At 35.7% G+C, this 16,130-nt stretch overlaps 3 protein-coding genes across 5 annotated transcripts; 2 read left to right on the top strand and 1 right to left on the bottom strand.

Moving 5' to 3' along the window:
• Nucleotides 1-3,769: 3,769 nt before the first annotated feature.
• Nucleotides 3,770-11,571, top strand: LOC130511707 (uncharacterized). The gene is made up of 12 exons (XM_057009128.1): nt 3,770-4,748; nt 4,841-6,494; nt 6,581-7,206; nt 7,281-7,565; nt 8,640-9,174; nt 9,243-9,446; nt 9,504-9,593; nt 9,676-9,783; nt 9,867-10,124; nt 10,201-10,239; nt 10,317-11,087; nt 11,163-11,571. The coding sequence occupies exons 1-11, from the start codon at nt 4,717-4,719 to the stop codon at nt 10,695-10,697; spliced, it is 4,212 nt and encodes a 1,403-aa protein (XP_056865108.1). The 5' UTR covers nt 3,770-4,716; the 3' UTR covers nt 10,698-11,087; nt 11,163-11,571.
• A 1,453-nt stretch (nt 11,572-13,024) lies between these two features.
• LOC130511960 (uncharacterized) lies at nt 13,025-15,178 on the top strand. 3 transcript variants are annotated; one of them, XM_057009924.1, is made up of 7 exons: nt 13,025-13,321; nt 13,401-13,501; nt 13,647-13,716; nt 13,934-13,961; nt 14,050-14,104; nt 14,187-14,294; nt 14,543-15,178. In XM_057009924.1, the coding sequence occupies exons 1-7, from the start codon at nt 13,217-13,219 to the stop codon at nt 14,547-14,549; spliced, it is 474 nt and encodes a 157-aa protein (XP_056865904.1). In that variant the 5' UTR covers nt 13,025-13,216; the 3' UTR covers nt 14,550-15,178. The 3 variants fall into 3 exon arrangements, with proteins under 3 accessions (XP_056865904.1, XP_056865905.1, XP_056865903.1); XM_057009925.1 differs by having other exon boundaries at nt 14,489-15,178; XM_057009923.1 differs by lacking the exon at nt 14,543-15,178 and having other exon boundaries at nt 13,027-13,321; nt 14,187-14,480.
• On the bottom strand, nt 14,791-15,679 carry LOC130511959 (uncharacterized). Its single transcript, XM_057009922.1, has one exon. The coding sequence runs from the start codon at nt 15,677-15,679 to the stop codon at nt 15,056-15,058; it is 624 nt and encodes a 207-aa protein (XP_056865902.1). The 3' UTR covers nt 14,791-15,055.
• Between the last annotated feature and the right edge of the window lie 451 nt (nt 15,680-16,130).

The following is a 16,130-nucleotide window of genomic DNA, read 5'->3' as shown; positions in this document are numbered from 1 at the left end:
TAACTTATTTTTAATATTTTTAATCATTTTAGTTTTCTTCGTTTTTTATTTTGGTCTACTTTTCTTAGACACAAAAGAAAGCTATATAACTATTAGATACATATAAAATATCCTACACTATAAAGTAAAGTAAGTTTACTTTGTATTTTTGAATCAGAAACATGTATTAAATTATCAAAACAAAACACTAAACACACATAAAATCCAAGTAAGAAAAAAATTTAATAAAAGTAAACAAAAAACTTAAGTTCGATGATAATTTAGAAGAATTTTTTTTTAAAAAAACGAATTGAGATAATGACAATATTTCATTGGTTTACTTGATCAATACATACATTGATTTATCTTAATATTTCATAAGTTTACTTTTAATAAAAGAAAAATAGATAATGATAGTTTTATTATTGAAGGTAATTTATGGTTAATTATATAATGATAAATATAATTATTCATTAAAAATATATCCATTTTAGCCATTTGAAAACTAAACATTAAACAGATGTTCATAACATGATTACATAGACAACTCTCTAAACTTAATATCAAAGCATATTTTTCTTATAGATTAAACAATAGTAAAACATACATGTAAAATAACTACCGAAATAATTCAGAATACCTAATTCATAATTTAAACTCCATGTAATAAAATCGATCTGTTCATAGTCTTTTAAACTCAAAGAAAGAAGAAAAACATAGAACTCCAACAAAAAGAAAACAAATATCAAAAGTACATAAATATAGATGTCAAAAACTATAATTGAGACAACTTGGAATGAACGAGAAATATGAAACTATAAAGTTTAAAACATCTTACATCATATGAAAATAATAATTGATCCTAACTTCTTTAAAATAATTATAATTGTAATTCCAATTAGAAGTTTGAAAATTAATAAATTAATTATTTAAGTGAAAAACTAATAAGAATCTTGTGAAAGTTAAAATAATTATAATCATAATTCCAATTAGAAATTTTGAAATACTTATACTATTTAAATTAATTAGTTAATTAGAAATTTCGAAATATTTCTATTATCTAAATTAATAAATTGATGATTTAATCTAAAAACTAATAAGAATATGACAAATAAGCAAAATTAGCTACAATTATGGAGAAGATGACAAATCAGCAAAATCACTTCATAAACAATATTATAGACCAAGTGTGTGTATTTGACAATGTTCGAAACTATAGTAGTTAGGCCCGGCTCTAGGCATGTGCTGGGGGTACATTGGCACAGGGTCCACTACAATTTTTGATTTTTTCTAACCCAGATTAGGGTCCATATTTTTAGAAAAAAAATTGTATGGGAAAATAGTTTTTAGCCAAGGGTCTATATAATACTTGAGACGATCCTAACAGTTGCTGGTATATGGACCAAGTGTGTGTATATATGTCTGATCATAATTTTAGTATTGCTATTTTCCAAGTATCGAACACATGATTTATATGATAACACTTGAGCGAAAGCATACTATGCGCGATTAAACCTTCGTGCAATACAAGTGGTTAGCACATAAAATAGCGCATAAAACACACATGATTTCGGAAGGCATTACGAATAGTCAAGAAAATGGAAACAACTATCAGGGTGCTATCTTTTTAAGGCTTTTCAAGACATGAGAGAGATAGAAGTCTTAGATCTCCATGGTGTGAAGTGAACCTTATTCATGTACTGCAGAATAAGGAGAACTTTGGACTTTTGGCCTTAATTCAAATTAAATATTTATTCGTTAGTATAATCTCAAAAATATTTCAAGCACATTTTAATGGTAAATGGTTGTTTATAAAATTTTGAGTAAATGACTTAGATAGCACAAAAAATATGAAAACCTGTGTATCTGTATCAGTACACTTAAACTGAAATCTATTTTGCATTATAACTTTAACTTTAAAAACTATATTATCTTCCCGTTTTACCCTTACCATCTACTTTCCTAATTCTCTTTCTTCTCGGTGACTCTTTCTTCTCCAAGCTTTCTCTATATCTCTTTGCTCTCTCTTTTATATTCTAATTTACTGATTTATTTTCTTTTTTTCATTGTAAATACCCACATTAGATATACTCAATATGTTGATCCATAAGATCAAAGCACGCCAACTGTTCGGCGAAATTACCAAAAGAAGTTTCACACATGATTGTTGAGCTTATAATGCTTAGATGAGTGCTCTTATGAGGGGCGCAGACATGTGTGGTGCTTTACCACAAAATGATGAGAAGGTGTTTGGTTCCAAAAACACCAACCGTTGTTATGCTGATGAAAGCTGTTCTGTTAAAACAGAGAAGTCAATTTAGTGCTAGACATGTGAAAATAAAAACTAGAGATTAGTATTGGAACTCCTTACCACTGCATAGCCTTTTATCGCCATCTGGAACACATCTAATATATTCCATAGCTAATGTAGAAGGAGAAGGTAACTTCAATATTCAATGTAAGTGGTTCTTGTTCTCAAACCAACCATATTAAGAGATTAGTATGTTTAGGCTGTATACAAAATATTCAACAGAATATTGACAACTTTTTTTCCTATATTTACAAATATATGAATCTTAGTATCAATGACGTTTTTACATAAAAATATATTATATACAAAATTTGGTATTGCAATTGGGTTACTATAGATGAAAAATACAAAATAATTATCCCCGTGTATTTCCCGATTTTTCCGATATTTAAAATAAATCGTTAGGATCGGTAACGCCGCCCGCGTAGCGCCTAGAAAGTTTCCGAACAAAGATTATATATTACAAGAAAATAAAAAGATGAGTGATAAATCATATTAATGGAGGTCACAAGAAAATGCAGAAAAGAGATGAATTGAAGTATGAAATAGAATTTACCTTTAAATCTTCTCATGGGACAATTTGGAAAGTTTAATACCAAAATACTACAGTAATTTACCTTTAAATCTTCTCATGGTAAATCTCTAATTTTTACCCCAAATGGGTATATTACACTAAATCTCCAAAAAATATTATGATAACATTGGCACACAAGAAAAATGACTATATTAGCACTAATTGAAAGATAAAATCACTAAATTACTTCAAATCCTAAACTTTTGCTCTTTTTTTGGTCAACATCCTAAACTTTTAACTTAACTCCATCTCCTAAACACAAAAGCTTAAATCTTAACGATTAGACCCAAACATAAAATAAAAATGTATTTTTTTTACTTTAAATCGGTACTATTATGTAATTTTTCCTTTTATATGTTAATTTTGGAATAATAAGGTACTGTAGTAGTAATATAACTAAAAATATTTCTTTAAATTTTTTATACTTCATTTTCTTTAATAACCATAGTAAAATATTTTACTGGTTAGTGGATCTTAATTATTTCGTTGTCGTTGTTATTGGTTCCGCCTTTCGTATTCGGCAGATTAGTACTGGATACAACAAAGAACAATGGACTAAGAGGGGTGTATTCAACCGAGAGTTTTAGGTGATTTGTATTAAAATGACAAATCCACTGTTATTCAAACATGAATTTTAAAAACTCATTTAAAATCCACTATTAGTGAACTTGACATTTCGTAAAGTACTCTGAAATCCACTGTTATTGAAAATATTTTAAGTTGTGGAGTTTTAAAGTTTTGAGGTGATTTTAGGGTGTTTGGGTGGAGTTTCTTAGTTAAAAAAATTAAAACTCAAATCCCATGGTTTTAAGTGATATTCTAGAGTACTTTAACAAAAATCACTTAAATCTCTGTAACTTATTAAAATCATCTAAAACTCCATTAAAAATCAAATCACACACTACAACAGATATGGGTATTGATAGCAGATTATAATAGCACATTTTTCGTAACTGCTATGAAAAGGTTGTTGGAAGTCTGGGTAATAATATTATAGCATTAAAATTATGCTATACCCATAAATCAGTAAAAGATAATTAAAAACTCACTAATCCGACACATTTTTACAATTAGCGCCAACACTTAGAATAAAAAAATGGTTTTCGCGGCCAAATTAGCCAAATCAATAGTTTTAATAGCATTAAAAAAAAAACAAAACCTTCTACTCTCTCTCTTTCTCCTTCTTCGCGTTCTTCGTTCTCCTCTCTCTCTCTTTCTCTTCGCTCACCACCAATCTCAAGAAGCTCACCTCCGATTCAGCCCTCATCTCCTCCGATTCATCCCTAATCTACTCCGATTCGGCCCTCATCTCCTCCGATTCGGCCCTCATCTCCTCCGATTCAGCCCAACTCACCGTGATTCATCCCTCCTCGAGTTCTCCGCCGCTTTCAATCCGATTTTCAAAACTGAAAGTGAGTTCTTCCATCGATAGATTCAAGTCTATTGATTAGGTTGTTTTTGGCTCTGCTCATTGTTGTCATTAGTTAGGTTTTCGATTTTCTCTATCACTCTCCCAAGGGTTCATCGTCGTTTTTATCATCGATTAGGTGCATATAGATGTAGATTATAGACATCGTTTTTTATTTATAGATTAGATGCATATAGATGTAGATTTTATATGCATCTTGTGATATATTGACATCGTTTGTTGTTTGAGAGTTGTCCTAAAATCACAGATTTTATTTAGACACATCTATATACTTCTCATTTTGTAATACTTTGTTCATGCTTGTATAGAATGAGTTCGTTGTTTGCGGTAACCACATTGAATATTAATTTGTTTTAATTGCTGCTTGAACCATGTACGCTTGTTTGAACTGTCGCAACGGTCCCAACTAGGTTGTAGCAAACAATGTTGGACAAGTCATGGGTCCATTTATGCAGGTATGTACATTTGTTTAACTGTTCCGTTTATGCATTTCAACACTTACTGTCTTAACTGATTTTTTTTTTGGTTTGATTTACATGTACTTAAGAGTTGATTCTGCGTATGAGAGAGGTGCTAGGGGTTTTGTCAATGCTGTTAGTGATAAGTTAGAAGTTAATGGGAAGATTGTATGTCCATGCGCCCGATGCCGCAATCTAGATCGTCATACAAGTGACGAGGTTGTCTCTCATTTGGTTATAAATGGAATGGATGACGCCTACAAGGGACGCCCGGATTGGTTTCACCATGGGGAAGATAACTCTGTTGCTGTAGTGGAAGCTAGAGATAGATTGTGGAATGGTGAGATCCTTAGTTTATACGAAGCAGCAAAATGTTTAGATGAAGATTTAGTTATTAGGGGGGCACAGTCAGGTGAGTCAGTTGAGGGTGAGGACATGAAAGAAGATGAGTTTTTAGCAAAACTTGCAGAGGCTGAAACCCCCTTGTATCCAACGTGTGCGAGTCATAGCAAGCTATCAGCTGTAGTTTCATTGTTTAGGATTAAGTCTCAGAATGGGTGGTCAGACAAGAGCTTTGATGACTTACTCCAAACGTTGCCAAACATGTTACCTGAAGACAATGTGCTGCACACATCAACTTATGATGTCAAGAAGTTTTTGAAATCTTTTGATATGGGATATCAAAAGATTCATGCTTGTGTGAACGACTGCTGCTTATTTAGAAAGAAGCTGCAGAAGGCTGAGAGTTGCCCAAAATGCAAGTCGTCTAGATGGAAGACCAACATGCACACTGGTGAATTCAAGAAGGGTGTTCCACAGAAGGTTTTGAGATATTTTCCAGTAATACCTCGTCTGAAAAGGATGTTCAGATCGGAGAAAGTTGCAATGGATTTACGATGGCATTTCAGTAACAAGAGCACAGATGGGAAACTGCGCCATCCAGTAGACTCTGTTACTTGGAAGTCAATGAATGACAAGTATCCCTCGTTCGCAGCAGAGGAGAGGAACTTGCGACTTGGGCTTTCAACTGATGGGTTTAATCCCTTTAGTATGAAGAACACCCGATACAGTTGTTGGCCTGTGTTACTGGTTAATTACAACATGGCTCCTGACCTATGTATGAAGGAGGAGAACATCATGCTCAGTCTGCTGATTCCAGGACCGCATCAACCGGGTAATAGTATAGATGTATACCTAGAACCTCTTATAGAAGATTTAAAACAGTTGTGGTGCATAGGGGAGTTAACTTACGATGCAGTTAGTAAGTCAACCTTTACGCTTAGGGCAATGCTTCTCTGGACTATTAGTGATTTCCCAGCTTATGGGAATCTTGCTGGTTGTAAAGTGAAGGGTAGAATGGGTTGTCCTATTTGCGGGAAGCACACAGATAGTTTGTGGCTGAGTCATGGCAGAAAATTTGTATTTATGGGCCACCGGAAATGTTTGCCTCCCTTACATAGTTTCAGAGGAAAGAAGACTTGGTTTGATGGGAAAACTGAACATGGGACTAAGGGAAGGATACTCACGGGTAGGAATGTCTCATTTGTGCTGAGAAATTACAAGAATGATTTTGGTAATAGAAAACAGACTGGGAAAAAGAGAGCTGCTCGAGTTGACATACCATCTGATAACGAGGAAGAAGTAAGTGAATCTGATGAAGATGAAGAACAAGAAGACAAAGACGAAGAGGAATTATCTAGATGGAAGAAACGCTCGATATTTTTCACACTGCCATATTGGGAGGTATGTTAAAACTTCCAATCTTGTAACTGTTTTATTATATATAGTAAGTTCTAAATTATTTCTTTATTTTTTTTTGACATGAGAAGGAGCTCCCTGTGCGCCATAATATAGACGTTATGCATGTGGAGAGGAATGTGGCTGCAAGCTTGATTTCCACATTGTTACATTGTGGCAATTCAAAGGATGGTCTAAAGGCTAGAAAGGATCTTCAAAGTCTTGGTATCAGGAAGGATTTGCATCCAAAAGCTCAGGGTAAAAGGACATTACTCCCAGCAGCTCCTTGGTCTTTGTCAAAGTCAGAGAAACAGATATTCTGTAAGCGGCTCTTTGATTTTAAGGGTCCTGATGGCTATTGTGCTAATATATCTAGTTGTGTATCATTAGAGGAGTGTAAAGTTATGGGACTGAAATCCCATGATTACCACGTCCTAATGCAACAACTGCTGCCAGTAGCAATTAGGGGCTTACTTCCTAAGGGTCCTAGGGTAGCCATTTTCCGCTTATGTGCCTTCTTCAATCTTCTTTGCCAACGAGTGATTGATATGGAACAACTCCAGCAAATGGAAAATGAAATCGTGGAGACTCTATGCATTTTTGAAAGATTTTGGCCACCTAGTTTCTTCGACATTATGGTCCACTTGTGTGTGCATCTAGGAAGAGAGGCTCGGCTTGGTGGCCCTGTCCATTTCCGATGGATGTATCCATTTGAAAGGTATGCTTCCTTGTTAAATAATTTTTTTCTTCCATATGGACTTATTATTAACATTTGATGTTCATTTAAAACAGGTACATGAAAGTATTGAAAGACTATGTAAGAAACACAGCAAGACCAGAGGGGTGTATAGCTGAGTCTTATCTTGCAGATGAGTGCATGAAGTTCTGCTCGGCTTTCTTGAAAACGACCACAAATGTAGAAGAAAAACAGGACAGAAACACTGAGTATGAGAGCCACTCCATCCTTGAAGGTCGTCCTATATCAGCTGCCCGCTCTTTCACTCTAACTGATATGGATAAGAAAATAGCTCATCTAGCTGTAATACAGAACACGGCTATGGTGGATCCATATGTTGAGTAAGTTTCTCTCAGTACTTAGTTTATTATTCAGTCATATGCGTAGTACTTGGAAGTATTGATGTAATCTGTGGTTTTTTTTTTCATTTGCAAGTGCTCATTTACAATATCTACAAGACTCAAATAGTAGATGTGGTAGGGATGCAACTTATTTATGGCGTATGCACACTGAAAATTTCCCAGCGTGGATAAAGCAACAGGCATGTTCTACTGTATTAGTTTTTAGTGGAATTTATAACCATGTAGTCTACCTGACATTTTTTAATTATTTTTTAGATACCTATTGATGAAGAAAATGTGGAAGAGACACTGAAGTGGCTGGCTTATGGTCCTCGGCTTATAGCCAGATCTTATACAGGCTACATTGTGAATGGCCTACGGTTTCATACAACGTCTGTGCATAGGCTAAGTCAGAATAGTGGGGTTTACTATGAGGCAACAGCAATGTGTAGATCTAGTGCAAGAGACACAGCGCAGGTTGTAGATGTTGTATCCTACTATGGGAGAGTAGTTGATATTATATTACTAGATTACAATGCGTTCTACGTCCCAATATTCAGGTGTGAGTGGGCAGTTAAAGGAAACGGTGTGAAGGTAGAGGATGGCTTTACGCTGGTTAATTTTAATCACAGCCACGTATCCTTTGCAAAGGATCCATTTATTTTAGCTTCTCAAGCGAGACAGATATTTTACTCTAGGGAGAATGATGAATCGAGTTGGTATGTAGTAATGAAGGGTCCTTGTAGAAAATACAGTGATGAGAAAGTAGAAGCTGGACAAGTAGATGTAGGACCTTTGCCATCGGATATGGATATGAGTATAGAAGACATATCAGATGAGGCTGAGAATGTCAGAGATGATTGTGAAGGAATATACGTTTGATTTAGTTGATTAGCTAATCTGTGTTTTGCATGACATTTTTGGTTGATTACTTATTATTGAATTTATTTTTTAATTTTTTAGCTATTTTTGATTCTTGTTTGCGGTTGCTGTTTCCCTTGAGTTTGTTTGTAGGATTAGCTAATCTGTCTTACTTTGAGTTAATTGTTGAGTTTCCCTTGAGTTTGTTTGTAGGATTGCCATGGTTAAAGGGAGAAAGACAACAAAGAAGAGGAAGAACACTCTACCAAATGTTGCGCCTGAATTTGTGGGCACCATATACCCTGAGGGGACGCAGCATGAGACAAGGATTGAGGAAACACTGCCTCAAGACAAACAGCCTGAAGTCACACAGCAGGAAGACACACCGATGACTCAGGACACACAGCAGGAAGACACACATCAGGAAGACACACATCAGGAAACCCAGCCTGGAGAAAAAGAACCCGAGAAAGATTCCCAAGGTGCTAAGGGTCGTGATGATGATACTGATATGGTTCAGCCCCAGCCTAAGAAACACAGAGGACCAACGAAGATGAAAGATATTGCTAGAGATCCTAATGCACGCATAAGAGTTGATTTCACAGAGCTTGGAGAACCCTGTGGAGAAGGATCAGTTAAGCTGTCTTCTTACTTAGGTCCCTTGGTAAGGGAACATGTTCCTGTGGTCATAGATGATTGGAGAAAAATTGGTGAGGACCGGAAGACTGTTCTATGGAAATCTGTTAAGGTAATTGTATTCATTAACATTGTAATTTTTTTTGGTCTTAGTACTCTAACCTTTTCTTGTGATTGTAGCTACGGTTTGAACTGGATGGAGAGTACGAGAAAGCGGCTGTTATGAAACAGATGGGATGCATATGGAGGGCCTCTAAATCACGCTTGGTTAATCAGATTATTAAAGCTGATAACCACGCAGAGCGTTTGAAGTTGCGGCCAGACAATATTCCGCTGTCAGAGTGGAGGAAGTTTGTGAAAGAGAAGACTAGTAAAGAGTTCAAGGTATGAAATTGTACTTAGTTTCATTTTTAGTTTCAGCATTTTAACACTTCTATATAGGCTGTCAGCGATTCATACAAGGAAAGAAGACGTAAGCAGATTCCTCACACATGTAGCCGTAAAGGAATGGTTAGATTGGCAGAAGATTTAGTAAGTATTCTACCTACAAATTGTATGCAAATTTTATTTTTATAAAATTGGTTTTTATAAGAGACACTGAATCATAATGTAGAAAAAAGAGAGCTCGGATCCCGCTGAAGTGACGAGGCTGAATGTCTGGGTCAAGTCAAGAACTAAAAAGGATGGAACAGCAGTAAACACAGATGCTGCTGAAAAAATAGTAAATCGTTGTTTCTTTATTTTATTGGTTTCTGAGTTTTACTTTACAGTTAAACTACTTGAACAGAATTCGAACATTTTCAGGAAAAGGCGAATGAGTTTATTCAGGCTGATGATCATCCAGGATCATCATCATCAAACCCAAAACAAGACACTCTTACTCAGATCTTAGGACCCGACAATCCTGGACGCTTGAGGGCAATGGGTAGAGGAATGAGTGTGAGCAAACTTGCTTTGTTTGAAGTGAAGAGCAAGCATGTGACTGAAATGCAACATACACAAAATAAGTTGCAGAAGCAGGTTCATGAACTACAAGAGGCTCTTGCAAAAATGAATAGTCGAGTAAGTGTGCAAGACTCTCAGTACTTTGGTTATTGATTTTTGCAAAATGGTAACCGAATATTTATGTCAATTGCAGCGTCCAGACTCGGAAGAGGGTGAAAATTCAGCACAAAGAGTAAGTAGTAGTTCAAATATAAATATTCTTGGTGAACTTGAACTGAATGTAACTGATGTGTTGAATAATATTTGTAGAGTGTAAACAAAACCACACCGCAGCCTAAGTGTATTCTATACGATTGGTGTGACAAGGAGTGCAAAGTAGCCGACGGTCGTGTTCTGTCTTCTGATGAAATGGAGTTTGTTAACAATGTACCATTGGGCCCTAATTCAGTTAAGGTTGTAATTGAGACGGCATTTGAAGAAGATGCTTTTCTTTGGAGACCCGCGCCGAAATTTTTCACAATTGGACAGGCTGTAGGAGAAACTGTTGCGTGGCCTCAGGATTCTGTTCTTGTTCTTGAGGAGGAGTTATCTCCAAATGTAAGGTTTTCTTTCCTCATCTCATTTTCGGGTCTAAGTTTATATTTTGTAAAATATAGTTATGTGTTTTGTATGTTGGATTTATTTGTTTGACAGAGCCCAGAGACAGTAGAAATGAACAAGTGCAAACTTCTACATTGGCTAACAGATGATGAAGAAACAGTTGCTGAAGGTCGTTGGGAGTCTCGTGATCCAAAAGCCTTGGTGGATGGTCTTCCTCTTGGACCAAATGCTGTTAAAGTATTTATAGATGCAGTTACCCTACCTGAGACTTTTCTTTGGCGGCCAACAGAAAAACATTCAAGCCTTCGTGACTGTTTGAAGTCGTTTGTAGCATGGCCTGTGAGCAGGGTTTTATTCGAAAATTTAAACACAGAGTCACCAGCTCCAGCATCACTTCATACGCAGTCAGAAGTACGCACTCCCCCAGCTCCTGCTAAGATTTCAAAACCATTTTCACAAACTCCTTCAAGCTCTCAGAAGGTAAGCCTTAAGTGTATTAGTAGGTTGTGATCATTTAAAGGTGCTAATGCTATTAGACATCATTCTCATATACAGGTTGTGAAAGAGGGTCAGAAGTGCAAACTACTGGACATTACCGGTCAGAAAGTAGTTGTTGCAGAAGGACGCTGGTCTTCGAACAACCCAGAACAGTTAGTGCATTTTGTTCCGTTGGGAAATAATGCAGTTCGTGTGTGGGTTGATGTAGTCAAGGTGAATGATGCCATCGTTTGGAGGCCTACGTCTGCAGTTGAGTGTATGGAGGATGCTATTGGTACCACTATAGCATGGCCTGAAGACAAAGTTATCATCGTTTGAGGTGGAATAATAACTCTATGGTTTTCAACTTTCCTTGCTTTAGATTACTAATGAACATATGCTGCTTGTTGCAAATTAGACTTATGTTCTTTGTTTCGAACTTAATTATGATATTGTGTTTCTATTATGGAGAAATCACATTTTGAGACTTGGAGAAATCACATTATGGAGAAATCACATTTCTATTGAAAAATTTATTCTAGTTCAAAAAGTTAATAGAATTTCACGACATAGCATATAAAATAAGTCATGATACACTAACTTGCTAGCACATAATATAAGCTAACATTCATATATATATAACTCAATAACACTGCTACAACCCATCATCGAATAGCACCGATGAAGTGCTAATACAAAGTAATTGATGACAACAGAAAATAGCTATTTTAAATATATATATAGCAATCATAAAAAGTTATTAAAAATTTTAATATAATTCGAATTGATTGCTATTAGTAAGTTTAATACAGCAATAAAGAACAGTTGTTCTACAATTTCCTATAGCACAGAATATGTGTAATAAATAACTGTACCACAGCATAGATGTTGTGCTATGGAAGGCCACTCTACGATAGCGGCTTCCTAAAACGCTATCGTATATAGGTACTCTATTATAGCGTCTTATTTCATAGCATTTGTAAAACCGCTATTAATACTATTTAATAGCGTTATCTGTATGCTATGAAAAGACATATTTGTTGTAGTGACATCAAATGTTAAATTGAATACATCCTCTTAAATGAATTCTGTCAAAGCTATCCACAAAGAAAGATCATTTTTAGGTGATATTTGTTAAAAATGATTAGTTTAGTGTAGGAAGATCGACATTGTCGCTTTGTGGTTTGGTGAAAATGGGAGGGGTGCGCGTGGGATCCATGATCACGCTTATGAATCGTAAGTTGGATTTTTTAGTACGAATGTATTTCATTTTATCTCTTCCTCACAAATGGGGTCAAAACGTAGATCATAAAATTTGGCAGTGTTTGTAATAGAATAGGAAAGATGAACTTTATGGACAATGATATCTCTAGAACACTAAGATGCAAGTAAACTCAAGTTGATGAAATTGGATTTATATATATTGATGTTAAAAAGGGTTTTAGAGCTAATATAGATTACAATCGAATTAACTACACTAACAAGGAAGGAGGAGGTTGATGGGTTGCTAAGATAAGAGTTCGAGGTTGATGGTAGATATGTGTGTATGAAAAACGTGTCCTCTTCTCTCTTCTGGCTCTCTTACTTTTTCTTGTTGTCCGCATATTTTCTCTTCTTCTTGATGTTGTGATCCCAAAAATCTCTTCTTCTTTTTGACCTAGCGTTGCTATAATCCTATGAACTCAGCCTCTGGTCCTGGTCTGGTCGAGTTTGGAATTAATCCTCGAAAATAGACTTCCGTTTGGACTTACTTCTAAGCCGAAATCCTGAGGTGAGGTGGTTGTTGATTTTGTTTCTTCACTCTTAACCATACGGAATCTGGGCCAAATGTTGGTTATGGCTCCTATTTTAATGGGCTTTATCTAGATTGAGGTCCAACAATGATAACACATAGATTGGTTTAGTTGTTGTTGCCAAAAAAAGTTTTACACCAATCAAAATCTTTTTTCTTTTCCGATGGAACTTTTGATAAACTAAAGAAACAGAACAAAGAAAAGCAAATCCATATTCGCGAGATTAAAATCTTTACCCTTGGAACGTCCCGACCCCAACCCAACACACAATCTCATCTCCTTGTGTAATCGATTGAAATCAGGCAACGTCGAATTATTAGCAAAAACTAATCTCGAAAAATGTCGTTAGGGCAAAAGGGTTCGGGGGATCCTGGTGCGATGCTCACTTCTCTTTTGAACAAGCGAGAGAAGCTTCGACAAGACTTACGGAGCATCGAGAAGCAGGTCAGTTTTGGTCAATTCGAATCTTGAATTTCTCGATACTGCAACTTGGTTTTTTTTTTTTTTTTTTTTTGTCGTTTAGGTTTATGAATTGGAGACAAGCTATCTTCAAGAATCGAGCCATATAGGAAATGCCTTGAAGGGTTTCGAAGGCTTCCTTTCTTCCTCCAAAAGCACTGCCAGGTTTTGCTTTGTAGACACTCTCTAAGATTCTGTCGCATTGTTTATTTGCAATTGATTGCTGTAGCTTTCTACATAGTGTTTTGAGTTTCTAGCATGTTTATTTTGTAAAGTGACGGATTGACTTTTATATGAACCTACTTTGTAGTGCTAAGAGGTCAAGAAAGTTTCAGCCTGAAGACAGAGTCTTCTCATTATCCTCAGTCACCTCACCTGCTGTATGTTTTGTCACCTTCTCTTATTTTCATAAACCGTTCTTTTTTTTTTTTGTGTGTTACCTTGTATTGGTTGGTGATAAAAGCACCGCCGAAAGAGCTAATGATTACCTTTATAGTATATAGAGTTTAGGTGGATGATATAATTAGTGGAAAAAGTGTTTCTTTTCATTTGTGTTCTTAGACTTGTATGTTAATGTTTCCTGTAATATGTATTCAGGCTGAGGAACTTGGTGTTGGAAGAGAAGGTAAACCATGCAACTTTAATTAAAGCTGACTTCACTTCTCCTAGTCATGGTTCAGTTTAGACACTTTAATCTCTTGATGATGTTATAGATGGACGAGCTGAATTGGGCCCAGGGAGATCCAAGGGTGGATTGTCCACAGGACAGTTAGTTTCCCAAACCTTACTTACTTTTACCAAGTTCATACATAACCTGTCTGTATCGCTTACATGATTTTGGGTTTGACAGGGGAAAACCGAAGAAAGGGAGAGGACACGGAGTGGCAAGAGATGCAAAGAGAAACAGACCATCTACAGAACCAGATTATGATGATGAAGATGATCCAGATACCAGTATGTATGTGCCCGGTTCACTCATCTAGTGCTTTTTTTTGTTTTGGTTGTGCCTTAAACACAGTAAGAAACAAATCACCTTCTAGCTTCTTTTTTTTTTTTTGCATCCCAAAACATAACCAAAGTAAACCTAGGAACTATTTTCACAGATTTATAATATCAATTAATATGTGAAATATTTTGTGGAATATTTCTTAGATAAAACTATATATGGTCTCAAGAGTCCATAAGTCCATTATTAATTCATGGAAGGATGTAAAGAAGGCAGCTTTAGGAATGTGAGAGTGGAATTAGTTGGCATGCATCATCATATGATTCATTGTTTGTGATGGAAGCTTTAAATAGAATTTGCTCTTCTGGGTCCAACTTTAGTTGTCCTTTCCCTTTTTTTGCCTCTTTGTATTTTACCTTTTTAATAAGAAGAGAAAGGGAAACTCTTTTGCCAATAAAAATGACATAAAATCTGGCAAGAAAAAAAAAACACTTCTTGAATATATATGTAAGAAGAAACTGTTTATACATTAACATTAATCAAGAATGATCTTTAACCACCTCAAGCGTACATTACCACTTCTTGAATATATGTGAGCCATATGTATTCACAATACATCAGAAAAAAAAAGAAAAAAAAAATTAACACTTGAAATTATCCAAATTTTAATAAAGAAGAAAGAACGAGAACACGAAGTTACTCAGAAAAATTCAATCAATCCTTTCAAGATAAGAACATGAAGACAGGCATGAAACCATGATTAGCGAAATTAATCAAGCACTTCGTTTTAACCTTTCTTGAAACTCAAGAAACGACCTTTCCTTCTCCATCTTCATACTTTCTTTAAACTTGTAGATGAACTCGTCGGCTCTCTCGTCAACCCTCAAATGCGGCGACGCAGCCACCACTCTCCTCCACGCATCTTCCATCGAATCAGCAATCTCCGGCATCCCCTCTTCGTCTTCTTCTTTCTCCTCTTTTCGCTTCACAACTTTCTCTTCTTTTCGCCGAACTACTTTCTCTTTGCTCTGACTCGTCCCTTCGTAGCGTGATTGGTTTTGGTATTGATAGAACTGGGAGTAATCGTCATCGTATGCATAGCTTCGACGCTTGGTTTTGGTGTGAGATCGAGAGAAGAAGTTGAGAAACCGCCGAGAAGTAGTTTGGTTGCTGCTGCTGCGGCTGTAGTATTTGTCTGAATAGCTAGTGTTTTCGAGGTACCTTGTGCGGAAAGGAACGATGAGACGGCAAGAAAGGAAACGAATGACACGAGCCGTTGATTCTCTGACCGTTGCAGCGATCTCGATGTCTCTGAGTTTGGACTTGACCATGTTTGTGAAGCTCTTCCATGCTCGCTTTGCTGGATTTTGCTTCTTCTTTTGCCTTAACGAAACCATTCAGACACTGTCTTTTTTCTTTGGCGATGTGTTCCGGCCAAATGTGTATTATTGTACAGAAATGGTTTATATTTTGGCTATAGCTAATAGAGCCCTTCATCCTTTGACTAATTACCAAAAAGCCATTGCTTTTGGGTAAAAAGTTGGCAACAAAAAGGGCCTATTTGTACAGCTTTGGGAATCAGGATGCTAATATATATGTGTGTGTATTATGAAATACATTACTCCCTCTGTTTTTTTAAGATGTATGTTTTAGGAATTTTTTTTGTTTCAAACAGATGTATTTTTCATATTTTCAATGTAATTTTTGTCAACTAATTATGAATAATTGTGAATCTCAAAAACATTAATTGTATTTCTTGAAATTTTATTGGTTTAGAAATATAGGAAATATAAAATAACAAAAAACTATGCACTAATAAGTAAATTTTAATATGTTTTATTAAAAAGT

The sequence above is a fragment of the Raphanus sativus genome, chromosome 4, assembly GCF_000801105.2.
Source record: "Raphanus sativus cultivar WK10039 chromosome 4, ASM80110v3, whole genome shotgun sequence".
NCBI classification, from domain to species: Eukaryota; Viridiplantae; Streptophyta; class Magnoliopsida; order Brassicales; family Brassicaceae; genus Raphanus; species Raphanus sativus.
This window is presented reverse-complemented; position numbering and strand designations above follow the sequence as displayed.